Source organism: Portunus trituberculatus, chromosome 8, assembly GCF_017591435.1.
Source record: "Portunus trituberculatus isolate SZX2019 chromosome 8, ASM1759143v1, whole genome shotgun sequence".
NCBI classification, from domain to species: Eukaryota; Metazoa; Arthropoda; class Malacostraca; order Decapoda; family Portunidae; genus Portunus; species Portunus trituberculatus.
The window spans coordinates 4440932-4454879 of record NC_059262.1 but is presented as its reverse complement, the minus strand read 5'-3'; the positions used below and the strand labels follow the sequence as shown (position 1 = coordinate 4454879).

The 13948-nt window shown below is 42.5% G+C and overlaps 1 protein-coding gene across 1 annotated transcript; it reads right to left on the bottom strand.

Moving 5' to 3' along the window:
* Positions 1 to 2298: 2298 nt before the first annotated feature.
* On the bottom strand, positions 2299 to 13475 carry LOC123499587 (BTB/POZ domain-containing protein KCTD9-like). The gene is given in 11 exon segments (XM_045247826.1): positions 2299 to 3412; positions 7542 to 7709; positions 7939 to 8072; positions 8293 to 8488; positions 8947 to 8978; positions 8981 to 9169; positions 9479 to 9630; positions 10213 to 10333; positions 10710 to 10825; positions 12004 to 12125; positions 13296 to 13475. Coding segments are annotated over 10 exon segments (1236 nt in total). The 5' UTR covers positions 13344 to 13475; the 3' UTR covers positions 2299 to 3412; positions 7542 to 7583.
* Positions 13476 to 13948: the final 473 nt, after the last annotated feature.

Sequence of the window (13948 nt, the reverse complement as noted above, 5' to 3'; positions counted from 1 at the left end):
TAGGGGAAATAAAATCACAGTGAATTAGGAACCAAATGACTGGAAACATGACATGCACGGAATTATGATACACTCGACAGTCACACAAGCATCAGACAAGCAAGCCTTTATCAAAACCTCACAGTCAGTCTTCCTTGTTACAACCCTGCTGTAGTGAAGCTGGCAGGTCTTATTGAGCTCTTTCTGGAGGTGGCAGTAATTTGAGCAAAGTTCGTGGGACACAGGAATGTACTGGTCCCAGCCCGACTCATGAGTGAGTGGGCCGTCGGCAGTGAGGAGACAGGGTGCAGTGACGGGACAGGCAAGGTCCACCAAGGCAAAGTGCTCTTAGCAGTCACTGACGGCCCAAGCAGCGACACATTAGGCTCACACAGTTACCTTGCGTGTCATGCCAAGGTTCAATTCTTAACTTTTGACGGCCCATTTATTCTGCCTTTAATTGAATTTCTCCTTGTTTGAAGGAAAATGTTACAAAGGAATGTTATTTTTCTCTCAGCAAACGGGGTGGCAGGTGGAGCACTCACAGATGTCTAAGTGGACTCAGTTTGGTTACTGAGTGTAAGCTGTTTCCTGTTATAACATCTACACAGGAGGCAGACTGAACTCAGCATGGTTACTGAGTGTAAGCTGTTTCCTGTTACAATATCTACACAGGAGGCACACACAGTTACCAGATTTCTCTTGGTGCTGCAGTGCTGAGCTGCACTGTAGGTTTGTGCTTCAAGTGACACAACATTGTGCTTGTGTGACGCTGCACACACGCGCCACTCTTCTGTGAGCTGTGACAAGAACCAAAGGTGTCTAGTGACATTCACTTCGCTGTCTGGCTGATGAGACACCTTCTTGCCTTGATTTCTTGCCATGATGATGGTTTTCTCCCTCACCTGTCACAGTTGCATCCTCCAACCAAACTATACTAAAAAACGACAAAAAAAAAATAAACAAATAAATAAATAAAAAAAAGAAGAGAGTTCCAAAGTGATGACACAAACAGAGAAGAAGCAGGCTTGGACATCCATTGAGTAGTGAGGCCAGAAAATCATTTTACTATGACCTCTAGTTATCATAATCAAATTTTTCAAACAGACAACTCAAGTGAGGATACAAACCTTTCATGACTTTCCAAACCATAATCAGATCAGCACAAAGAAGCAGAGTTCCTTCCTCTGCTTAAAAGTGAGGTCTCTATTTATATAAATAGAACTAAACTGAGACCCAGCCAGTTTATTACATTTGGATAAAATGTCAGAGCTGTGCTGATTGTTAACAATTATGCAACGGACAAGGTGTGGTTTCAAGGTGACAGTATCACAGAGTGCAATACCATTTATATTAGGGCAAAGAAATTTCAACAATATTAAATTTGACCACATCATCAGATGAAGAAATGCCACGTATAATGACGCTTTCCTTTCGTTTCTCCCTTTCAAGAAGTTTTTTCATTTCCTCACATATCCACACTTGTAACTGAGCAGGGTTACAAGGCGTGGCCCCTTGAACACCACTAGAACTGGTAGGAATTGTGCTCCTAAGCTCCCTAACCTCAGCAGCCAAGCCTGAGACCTGACTGGTCTGATCAGCCACAGTCTGAAACAATTTGTTCACTGTACCCATCAGAGTGTTCAGTTGAACAGTATTCCCTGACGAGCTAGGAGGGTCACTTGACTCACACTTGTAGCAAACAAACCTGATGTTCTTATTTGAGTGGCAGGCAGGCCAGTATGAGCCTCAGTGCCGTGACACCATTCATAACGCAAATCACAGGCAATACAATTGCTACTCATTGATTTGCCACAAGTCACACAAGGAACACGGCCATTTTGCAATGATCTTTCACCTGCCAACACCACCACCTTAATGTAAAAATAGAACACAAAAATAAAACACAATAAGATGGCAGAATAAAATGAAACAAAGCATAACTAAAAACACACTAAATAAAAAATAAGAATGAAGGATAAAAAAACAAAGCACAACTAAAACAGTAAATAAAATAATAAGAACGCAGAATAAATTGAAACACAAACCACAATTAAAATACAAAACAAAAAAGACCATACATACACAACACAAGCAAACAAGTGGTCCACGCACACACAGGCGCGGATCCAGAATATCTATTTGGGGGGGACCCGCCGCCCTCAAGATAGTGAAGATTTTTAATTACAATAATTATTTTAAGCGATTTTGTTCTGTACCCACTATCAGCATATGGCATACAGTCGAGATTTTTAAAGGGGAGCGGAGATTTTGGGGGGGGCCCGGGCCCCCTGGGCCCCTGTATCTGCGCCTGCGCACACACCCGTAAGACAAACCAAACACACAGGTAAAGCACTGCATACAATCAGACATCTGGCAAAACAATTAAATAAACAGAGGAGGTTAGATTGAAGGAGACGCTGCACGCCTATCCTGCTGTACTAAAAAATTGTTAAGCCAATGGGCGGAGCTTATGATCGCAACTTACACCAAACATTGCCACTTTCTTTACATTACTAGAGGAAAACTCAGAAAGAACTGATGGTATAACTTATGTAAACCACATCATAGTTTCCTAAATACATCATGTAGACCTGTCAATAACGCCGTTAATACGAAAGCTACAATGTTGAAAGAAATACAGCACGACTTGTCTGTGAGAAATGATGGCAAAAAGATTACTTTTTGTGGTTTACTGCATGACAAGCAACAAATAGCAAAGTAAAATTTCAGTGTTTGATGCTTTTTCAACGCAGAGTGACATGAAATCACACATCATTCTAAATAAATATGGCAGGCAGCCTCAAAACACGGACATAAAACAGAAAATAAGGAGTGTAACTCGAGTGTTTCCGTGTATTTCCAATGGGCAGCCATCAATGTCAGACCAATAGCACGCTGGCTTCACTTTTGTGACGTCATGCCACTTCATGTTACTCAGTCTCCTTGAATCAAACAGAACCACGGCACAAAACAATCACAAATATGAGAACAAAGTTGGACAAACTAGAAACACAATAAGTACAAAGGAAGGAGAGACAGGAAGAGTACAACCTATCGGCAACACCAACTCACGACAAGTGAGGTGGCGTCACCCAAGCCATCCAAGAGAAATGTGGTAACACTAACTGGTAAAAAACCACCCTTAGGAGTGATACATACATACACAAACTTACTAGACAACTGGTGCATATCAGAATAACAATTCCTTTCTCTGAGCATACACTGGTTCAAATGCATCCACTAACACACAACACCACCCCATCCACTTTGGCAACACACACACACACACACACACACACACACACACACACACAGAGAGACCTGCCAGTGAGGGCTTGTGTCTGTTATGCATTCACCGGCGTCAGTCTCTCCTCTGCACCTGCCGGGACTAGTGGTTGCTGTGTGCACGTCTGGCAGAGGGTCAGAGACACTGCAAAGAACAAAGATGCAGATGTAAGGCGGTGGTCACAGGAGTTCCACAGAGAAGACTGACACTACAAGCAGAAGGAAAAGAGATGAGGGAAAGCAGTGACAGATTCAGGATAAAAATTGGTGGGGCTAACCAGAGGAGAGCTTCAGCCCCCTCAACTCCCTTTGCTGGATCTCAGGATCTGCCACGACTACTAATACACTATCTACACACCTGAAAATACCACCAAAACACTGGAAAATTAGCGTTAAATTGTCTTCTGTTTGCTCTCCTCCTCCCACTCCTGCCAACACTACTAGTACACACCTGCACTTAGAAACATTCACACCATAAGAAGCTTGTGCTGTACATAACGCTAAATATGACGAAGAGAGTCCAGCACTGGCTTTCATCCCCCTTCCTTCGTCTTCCAGTCACTCCTGCTATCACTACTACAACAACACACCTGCGTCTAGAAACACTCACAAGTCACAACACCTTATGAAGCTTCTACATAACACTAAATATGACGAAGAGAGACCGGCACTGGCTTTCATCCTCCCCCTCTTCCTCTATTTCACCTTCTTTCCTACTCCTCTCTCTATTAATACATATTTGCACTAGAGACACTCCCAGACACCTTGAAAACCTTGTACTGTACATTACGCTAAATATAAGGAAGAGAGACCGGCACCGGCTTTCCTCCTCCTCCTCTATTTCTCCTTTCCTTCCTACTCCTCACACTCCTGCTACCACAACTAGTACACACCTGCGTCTATAAACACTCACAGACCTTGGAAACATTGTATATTAAGCTAAGTATGGCGAAGAGAGCTTGCTGGCCGGGCGGGGAGCTCAAAATTTCAAACTGATGACGTCACGAGCTACGGGGTCCAAGCGCAAGGCTTCCCTGGCCAGGAGCTCGTGACGTCACAAGTCTCGTAAAATACGTTATGCAATTCATTTTGAAAATCTGATTTTTAAATACTCCACGTAGATTGGATTCCTTTATATATTTTGATTCCTCATATTTTTTAACTATTACCCAAATTAACAAAACACTTCAAGCGTGAGTAATAATAAATGAAAAATGAAAGTGAATTCGAACAAGATTTATAATTTCAACGGGACTACAGATCCCTATAATGTCTACATACTTAACTCAAAAAGGAAGTACAGCATTTAACAAGACATAAACGATTTTTTGAAGCAATAATATATTACCTAGAAACTATAATAAAAAAAATCCTAATCGGGGTTATGAAAAAATAACACCGGAAACCCGACACACATTTACATCAAAACATCCACAAAACGAACTTGTTCCACGCAACACAATTATCAAAACACTTAGCAGGTTACTAGCTATCATTCAGACACAATAAAACCCACCTAAACTCCCAAGATAATTAGTGGGAGAAATATCGGAAAAACAGTGTAACCAACCTGGCTTCAGGGACCGCCAGACCCAGTCCAATATGGCGGCGGCACCAGCGACGGCCTGATGCCGCTATGCTCACTTTAAAACCTTCACCATATCGGTACACCAGGCGACGGCGGATGTATTTGACGGGATGGTATGAAAGCACAGACTGGTGGCTCCGTCCTATTACATGTTTGGCTTGTAATAAAGGAAAGGTGAGCAGATAATGGCTGATAAATAGGAGCGGCCTGAGGTGACCATTTGTTTACATCCGGGTTTTTCATTTTCCGCTGGGGTTAATTCAATGACATACTGTCCTGGGGGTCAGGGAGGTTTGTTTTTTATTTTACTTCATAATGACGTCTCATGACCGTGAAATGTTGAATTATATGAAAGGAATCCATGTTTACTTGTGAAGCCTGCCCCGCCCCGCCACTATGCCCCCAAACGGTCCGTGGACCAGCAGGGCACCAACACAGCCCGTCCCACCCTCTCACACCTGCCTTACGCCTTCAGCCACATACAAAAGTGAAGCTTACTTTACTGAGAAGCCACACACTACTGCACAAATAGTTTTCATCTTCACTGTGGTAAATGTTCTCAATAAACCATATTTTCTTTCATCTTGGCTGTGTTTTGTTCATTCCCACTGAACTTTTCTTCATAGCAGAGAATGTGGGATACATCGCTAAACTGTACACACTATTGAGGTATTGGCACCTCACTACGATGGAAATACTCCAATAAATCACCTCTTGTCTCACGCCTTACCAGCACCGCAGCACACGGAACACTGACTGACTGACTGACTGACGAGACGACTGGCCCAGGCTCAGTCCCACTGGGTCACTGGACTGAGGAGTCATGACAGTGTTACAATGACAAAGAATCTACGGTACATTATTATTTATTTCATTTATGTACTCAATCATTGAAAGTTTATATATAAAGTTGAATATCAATTAAGCCATCACAGATTGACAACACCCAAGAGAGGCAAATTCAAAATCAAGGTATCAAACACTATCGTATCTCATAAGATTGTCGTAGTTGGATTTTCGCTTCTCTAACACCTCCCACCTCCTCGATCTCTCTCATTCAGTGGCGGATCCAGGGATCACAGTTTGGGAGCCTTATCAGAGCGGTGGGGGGGAAGGGGGCAGCCACAATAATTAAGCCCCGGAGAATTTTTTTTTTTTTTTTTTTTTTTACTTAGCAATCTTGAGCATTTTTTTTTTTTAAGCTATACGCAGGGCTAATTTTATGTAATATGAGCAGTACTAATATCTATTTTTTTCTAACTAGTAAGTGCCTTGAGGGGGTAACTAATTTATTATTGATAGGGGACGAGGCCAAAATTATAGCTTCTCTTACGTTCTTACTCATAAAGAAGTAAAAATGAATTTATTCAGAGACTCACAGTAAGTCACAGACTCTGAATTAGCCTTTCCAGCAAGCCTAGTTACATTATTGTTCCGTACACAGACTACCTGCTATCTTGCACCATAAGTACACATCCTCGCTTATAAGAAATCAAAACTTTGGGGAGGCCTTCAGCCCCCTCAGCCACACCCCTGGATCTGCCACTGAGGCAACAGTCAAGATTAACATGTCACTCAAGAAACAGAAAATTGAGTTGCACACCAATGAACTCACCTTTGATAACAAAGAAATAAAAGCAGTACTGCAGACACACAAAAAAAAAAAATCACCAAGACCTGACAGATGCACACCTCACACACACACACACACACACACACACACACACACACACACACACACACACACACACACACATATGCTACTGAAGCCCTCTTGTATATTAATGATATGCAACAGCTTCAGTAGCTACATAATTTATTTGCAGACGATGCAATACTCTTAAGAGTAACAAAAAACGATGACAGTATGGAACTGCAAGGAGATATTGACAAGATCTGGAAGTGGAGCCAAAAGTGGAAATTAGAGTTTAATGCTAAGAAATGCCATGTGATGAAAATTTGTAAAAGTAATAGAAGACTTATGTGGGAACACAAAGTGGGAGAAGAGATTATAATGAAGAGGAAGGAAGAGAAAGACCAGGGAGTGGTTATATAACACACCTTCACACCAGAAAGACACATAAATGCACTACTTGCTTCAACAAATAAGACACTAACAAATATCACGATGGCATTTAATTACATGGATAAGAATATGATGAAAAAAAAAAAATAAATAAACCACTATGATAAGACCTAGACTTAAATATGTAGCAGTGGTGTGGTCTCCACACACACAAAAGAATATCAAGAAATTAGAAAGAATCCAAAGGACAGCTACAAAGATGGTGCCAGATGAAAGACCTTTCCTATTAAGAAAGACTGAAGGAAATGAGACTACCAAGTATGAAGGATACATGGGAGAGAGGAGATCTAATAACGATGTATAAGACAGTAAACCATATGGAAAAGATAGACAGACAAGACCTGGCATCATTGACTGAAGATGGAGATAGACAGACAAGATGACATTCTAAAAAGATCATGAAAATTCAGTTTGAGAAACATTAAAAAGTTTAGTTTTCCACGCAGGATGGTGGAGATCTGGAACAGATTGAGTGACAAGATTGTAACAGCAGAAAGTGTGCACAAATTTAAGGAAAAGTTGGATATAAGTAGATAGGGCGACAGGTTACTATGACCCCTGCTCCAACCATGTAATATTCAACTAGGTAAATACACACACCTGGCAGTCTGAGGCAGCTGGGGTGGCTGGGGTCATCCCAGGTCAAAGGTCACATGTCATGGTCTGAGACATGTGCAGGGGAGTAAGCATCAATTCAAACGCTGTGTCCTTGAGGTTGGCGCCCCGCAAGTTGGCCTCCTGCAGGTCACTCCCGGAGAGGTCACAGTTCTGTCAGAAGACGCAGTGCATTAAATGTTTGGTAGCATTGGAAAAACAATAACAACTTTATATTTTCAGATTTTAGATAACCCTTGTGGTGTTTTCCACAGGGACTGATGCCTTTGTGGGCTTTTCTTCCTTTGGTGTTGCCCCGTGGCAATGTCACACTTAGATGATAAGAAATCCTTCCTGTGTGTCACTTCAAGCAGTTCCTCTTATTGTCTCATATTACACCCACCTCCAGATCAGCGCCCGCCAGCACCGCCGCTCGCAGGTCACAGTTCTTTAGGTTGGCATTCTTGAGTGTGGCGACCCTGAAGTTGACACCAGCCAGCATGCTTCCTTCCAGCACTGCCCCTCGCAAGTTGACACCTGTAGAGGATGTGGTGGTGTTAGGACACACACACACACACACACACACACACACACACACACACACACACACACACACACACACACACACACACACACACACACACACACACACACACACTCTTGAATCCACTGCCAGCCAAACCCTCACACTTACAGGCTATCTGGTTATCAGCAAAACACTCCACTTATTGACTTACACACAGGCACACACACTCACCCTCACAGTTGGACCTAGTGCCAGCTGGGTCCTCAAAGTTACAGGCCCTCAGGTTGGCACCCTCCATGTTGGCACACAGGAGCTTCACGTTGAGCAGCTGGGCCCCTTCCAGCGTGGCACCACACAGATTGGCACGCTCCAGGCAGCAGCCATTCATGTTTGCCCCCGAGAGGTTACACCCAGAAAGGTCTGCAAACTGTGGCAAGGGAGGCTGTGGTGAGGGAGTGTTGTGTGTGTTGCTGTGATTATTTACTCATTCACTGTCTGAGGTATTGTTTCTTCATTACATGCTCCTCTGAAATGTTGGCCTTATCATACAGCTATTTTGAACATTGCACTGGTTAGATGCTGGGGTGTCTAGACAGGAACTCACCACCACCACCACCACCACTACAAACCATAAAATTAACCCAACCCAACCCAACCACCACCACCACCACTACAAACCATAAAATTAACCCAACCCAATCTAACCCAACCTAACCTAACTTAACCCAGCTTAACTCAATTGTAACTTAACCTCACCTAACCCAACCCAATCCAACCTAGCCTAACCCAACCTAACCTAACCTAACCCAATTGTAACCTAACATAACATAACCCAACCTAACCCAGCCTAGCCTAACCTAACCTAACCTAACCACCAATACAAACCTTAAAATTTATATTCCGCAGGTCTAGTTTGAGAGATCGGCCCCGCGCAGACTGACCCCCTGAAACCTGAGTTCATCCCGGTGGTGTGTGGTGATGAGCGCCTCCACCACGTGCCTCCGCTTCAGGGGCTCCATCTCTCGGTTGCTCTCCTTCATCGCCACCACCGCCTCCAGCTCTGGTATGGCTCCCTCAATGCCAAAGAAACGTGCCTCCTCCAGAACGCCTGAGGATGGTGATGACAATGGTGTTAATGTGGTGGTGGTGGTGGTGTTAGTGTGGTGGTAGTGGTATTAGTGTGGTGGTGGCAGTGGTGTTAGTGTTAGTTATCACTTCCACTGTGATGCACAAAGCAACACATACAATCAACAAAAAAAGGAGGTTAAAAAAGAATAGATTCAATCATTTTTCAGGTCAGGTCAGGTTAGATCAGCTGTCAACTCTGAGCCAAATGGATGACCAACAGATGAGCGAAGGAGAATCACACACACACACACACACACACACACACACACACACACACACACACACACACCTTCAGGGTTAATGCCAGGGTCCAGAATCAAGGTGCCATTTCTGAGATAGTTCAGTATGGGCTCGAAGTAAGTGTAGGAGCGGTCTATGAGAAAGGCACCATGGGCATCACGGCAGCTTGGCACCAGAGACTCTCCTCCCAGGGTGAACATTCTGCAGGGGGCCAGGTGGTGAGGTGTCTTGGGCATGGCAGTAACCCTAACCCAACCTAACCTAACCTAACCTATCAAGCCTACCCTTCATACAGGTCAGATCCATTAGGCACAAGTTGGTGTAAATAACAATGGTACAAATTCTATAGTGTTGTGTTGAGGTACAATAAGCAATGGAAGTTATTATTAGTAGTGTTGGTGTTATTATTATCACTGCTGTTATTATTGTTTATTGTCAGTATGAGAAACTTGACATATCTATTATCACTACCTATTATTATTACTGGTTATTGCAAAGTATACAAGAAACTAAGGATTTTATTGTTTTTACTATTACTATAACTACAACTATTATTTCTATTATATACAAGATGTCAGTCGGAAATATGGAAACACACACATGAGGAACATTAAAAAGTTAAGTTTTCCACACAGGACGGTGGACATATGGAAAGAATTGAGTGATGAGATTGTAACAGCAGAAAGTGTGCATAAATGTAAGGAAAAGTTGGATAAAAGTAGACAGGGAGACAGGTCACTATAAGCCCCACTCCAACCCAGTAACATACACACACACACTCACTTAGCAAGCATAGAGTTGGGTTCTTTGGTGACCAGCGTGGCATGGGTGGTGGTGAAGAGACGGCCGCCCACATTCAGGGTCACCCACTCCCGGCCCTCTGCTCCGCCCTGTCCTGGAGAACCTGCTGGGTGGTGACGGGCAGCAGGGTTAGTAGAGAACATGACAGGGGAGGGACAGCAGGATCAAAACATCGGCATCCTCATTTTTTTTTTTTTTTTTTATTTATTCTAGGGACAAGCCATAAAGGAAATAAATAATGAAAAAAAAAAGAGTTATTTCATAGTGTCATTTCAAAAACAATCAAACCGCCATTTTTTTTCTCTCTCTTCTTTTCTATCAATCAGGAACACTAAAATAAAACATGAACAAAAATGAATAAACAAAAATAAAATCAATAAATAACATAATGGTGACAATAATTAAATCTAACCACCTGCCATGTACAATTTCAGGTGATTCTGCAGGACAAGTTTACCTGTAGTAGGGGAGGCTGGCACAGGGAGGGGTTGCCATGGCCCGGGTACCCACACATCCTGCAGGGCGCATGCCAGGGCTGGGCTTGGCTGGCGGGCGGAAATCCTCTCCCTCCGATACATAGAGAATGTCGTCATCCCTGGGGAGGAGAGATGGGTGGAGAAGAGTGAGGAATGTTTCTAGAGGAGGAAAAAGATAAATAGGGAGTGTTTTTAAAGAAGGGAGAAGAAGAATAGGCAGTGTTTTTAGATAAGGGAGAACTTTGCTTAGAGGAGGGAGAAGAATAGGGAATGTTTTTAGAGAAGGGAGAAGAAGAATAGGGAGTGTTTTTAGAGAAGGGAGGAGAAGAATAGGGAGTGCTTTTAGAGAAGGGAGGAGAAGAATAGGGAGTGTTTTTAGAGAAGGGAGGAGAAGAATAGGGAGTGCTTTTAGAGAAGGGAGGAGAAGAATAGAGAGTGTTTTTAGAGAAGGGAGGAGAAGAATAGGGAGTGTTTTTAGAGAAGGGAGGAGAAGAATAGGGAGTGTTTTTAGAGAAGGGAGGAGAAGAATAGGGAGTGTTTTTAGAGAAGGGAGAAGAAAAATAAGGAGTGCTTTTAGAGAAGGGAGGAGAAAAATAAGGAGTGCTTTTAGAGAAGGGAGAAGAAGAATAGGAGTACTTTTAGCGAAAGGAGAAGAAGAATAGGCAATGTTTCCAGAGAAGGGAGAACTTTGCTTAGAGAGGAGGGAGAAGAATAGGGAGTGTCTTTAGAGAAGGAAGAAGAATAGGGATGTTTTTCAAAGAGGGAGAAGAAAACCGGGATGTTTCTATAGAAGAGAGGACTACCGTATAAGGAATGTTATTTATAAAGGAGGGAGGAGAAGATGGCATGTTTTTTTGAGAAGGAAGGGAGATACGAGATGGAGAGGTTTATAGAGAAGGAGGAATACAGAATTTTTTTTTTTATTTATTTATTCATTTATTCATTTCATTTTTTTATTTATCTATATATTCATTCATTTTATTTTTTTTTTATTTATTTATTTTTTTTTTTTGAGAAGGAAGAAGAATAGGAATGTTTCTAGAGAAGGAGGAAGATAAGGAATGTTGTTTCTAGAGGAGGGAGATGAATAGGGTGTATCAAAAACTAGTATGCTTCATCTACAGGGTGTGACATAAATACAACCACTCATTCTACAGGGTGTGACATAAATACAACCACTCATTCTACAGGGTGTGGCAAAACAAGCACACTTCATCTCCAGGGAATAAATGACATGAATACACCCAGTCTTCATGTAGAGGGTGGATGTGCGAGGGTGTGTGGGTGCGTGGCTTACCTTATGAGGCGGAGGTCATTGATGTGTCCTCCCTGCGGCGTGAAGAGCAACGTGGCAAACACACCCAGCTTCTGTGATGCCTCCACCAGCAGTTCCTCCAGGGAGTGAGTCACCAGCACCACCTGACGCCACACACCAGGAACACTCACCAGTTAGATGGTATGGTGCCTGTACATATCAGACATCTTCACCCACTACACTACAACACTGCTACACCTCTTCTCTTCACCCTATCTCACTGCTACACCTCTTCCTTTCACCCTGTCTCACTGTCTACACCTCGTCTTTACCCTGACTCACCCGCCACAATGTTGCCTCTCCTCTTCACCCTGACTCACCTAACACACTGCTACACCTCTTCTCTTCACCCTATCTCACTGCTACACCTCTTCCTTTCACCCTGTCTCACCCAATACACTTCCTGTCTCACTGCTACACCTCTGCTATTCACCCTATCACAATGCTACATCTCTCCTCTTCACCCTGTCTCACCCACTACACTGCTACACCTTTTCCTTTCACCCTGTCTCACCTACTACACTGCTACACCTCATATATTCACCCTGACTCACTCAATTCACAAAATCTAAATATAAAAAGGAAACTATAATGATAAAGAACATTGTAATTTTTTTTTTATAACAGAGAGACGACTTGAAACACAGAAAATTAAATAAAACAGGATAAAAACTTATAAACAGATGGGTGTGCACTGCCTCACTTAACCTCACCTAACTCGAGCCAAGAAATGATGAAAGATTATGTCACGTTGTTCTTTCGTTAGCTTAGCGTGACGGAACCTAATGTGTCATATGTTAAAGGTAGAGTGACGTGTGGTGCTTCGGTGGAGACGGCAATAAAACCAGAGTATGTTAGCAGAGAGAGAGAGAGAAAGAAAAAAAGAATGAATAAATGAAAGAATGAATGAAAACGAAAAAGAAGAGGAAAAATTTAAATATAGAGTGACGTGAGGTGTATTGGTGGAAACAGCAATAAAAGCAAAGTATATTAGCAGAGAGAGAGAAGAGAAGAAAGGAAAGGATTTGATAGCACAGGAAAGGAAAAGGAAAGAGGAAAACACAAGGAAACAAAACCACGTGCATAGGAAAAGAAAAGAAGAGGAAAACAAAACCACGTGCATAGGAAAAGAAAAGAAAAGAGGAAAAAACAAGGAAAACAAAACCACGTGCATAGGAAAAGAAAATAAGAGGAAAACACAAGGAAACAAAAACCGCTTGAACCTCCATCATAACATTCTCCCTTCACTCTTAAAAAATCTTATCACATTTCACCTTCCCGTCCACGCCTGAGCCATTCCTGAAGAGCACCACCCTCTTCATGGCCCCTGGCAGGTGGTGAGGGGCGTGACACAGGGACACAGTGACACACCCTCAGGCCAGCACAGCGAGACACGAGACGGTAAACAAACACACCCCGCCAATCAGCTGGTTACTTGTGTCTGTGTGTCTGTGTGTCTCTGTGGAAACAAGTCTATTATGATGATTCTTTGCTATTTGTTTCACTATATAGCTCTTTTGAATATTAAAATGGTTAGATTTTTGATATGTAGTGTTTTGATACTCTTTTTCTTTTTTCTCCTTGTGTGTGTGTGTGTGTGTGGAGACAAGGCTAATATATGCTTTTTTCCTATTATTTTTTTTCCCATACAGCTTTTTTTATATTACATAGTTTAGATTCTGGGAAATTTAATGCTTTGCTACCATTTTTTCCTTTGTGTGTGTGTCTCCATGGAAACAAGTCTGTTATAATGCTCCCTTGCCATTCTTTTCATTATGCAGGTTAAATTCTCAGATTCAGGAAAAATTTGCCTTTTTAATACATTTTCTGCATGGTTCCTCTTTCACACGTGGTTTGTGTAATTAAAATCCGCACGTGGTCTATGTAATTGTGTTTAGCAGGTGGTCTATGTAATTGTGTTTAGCAG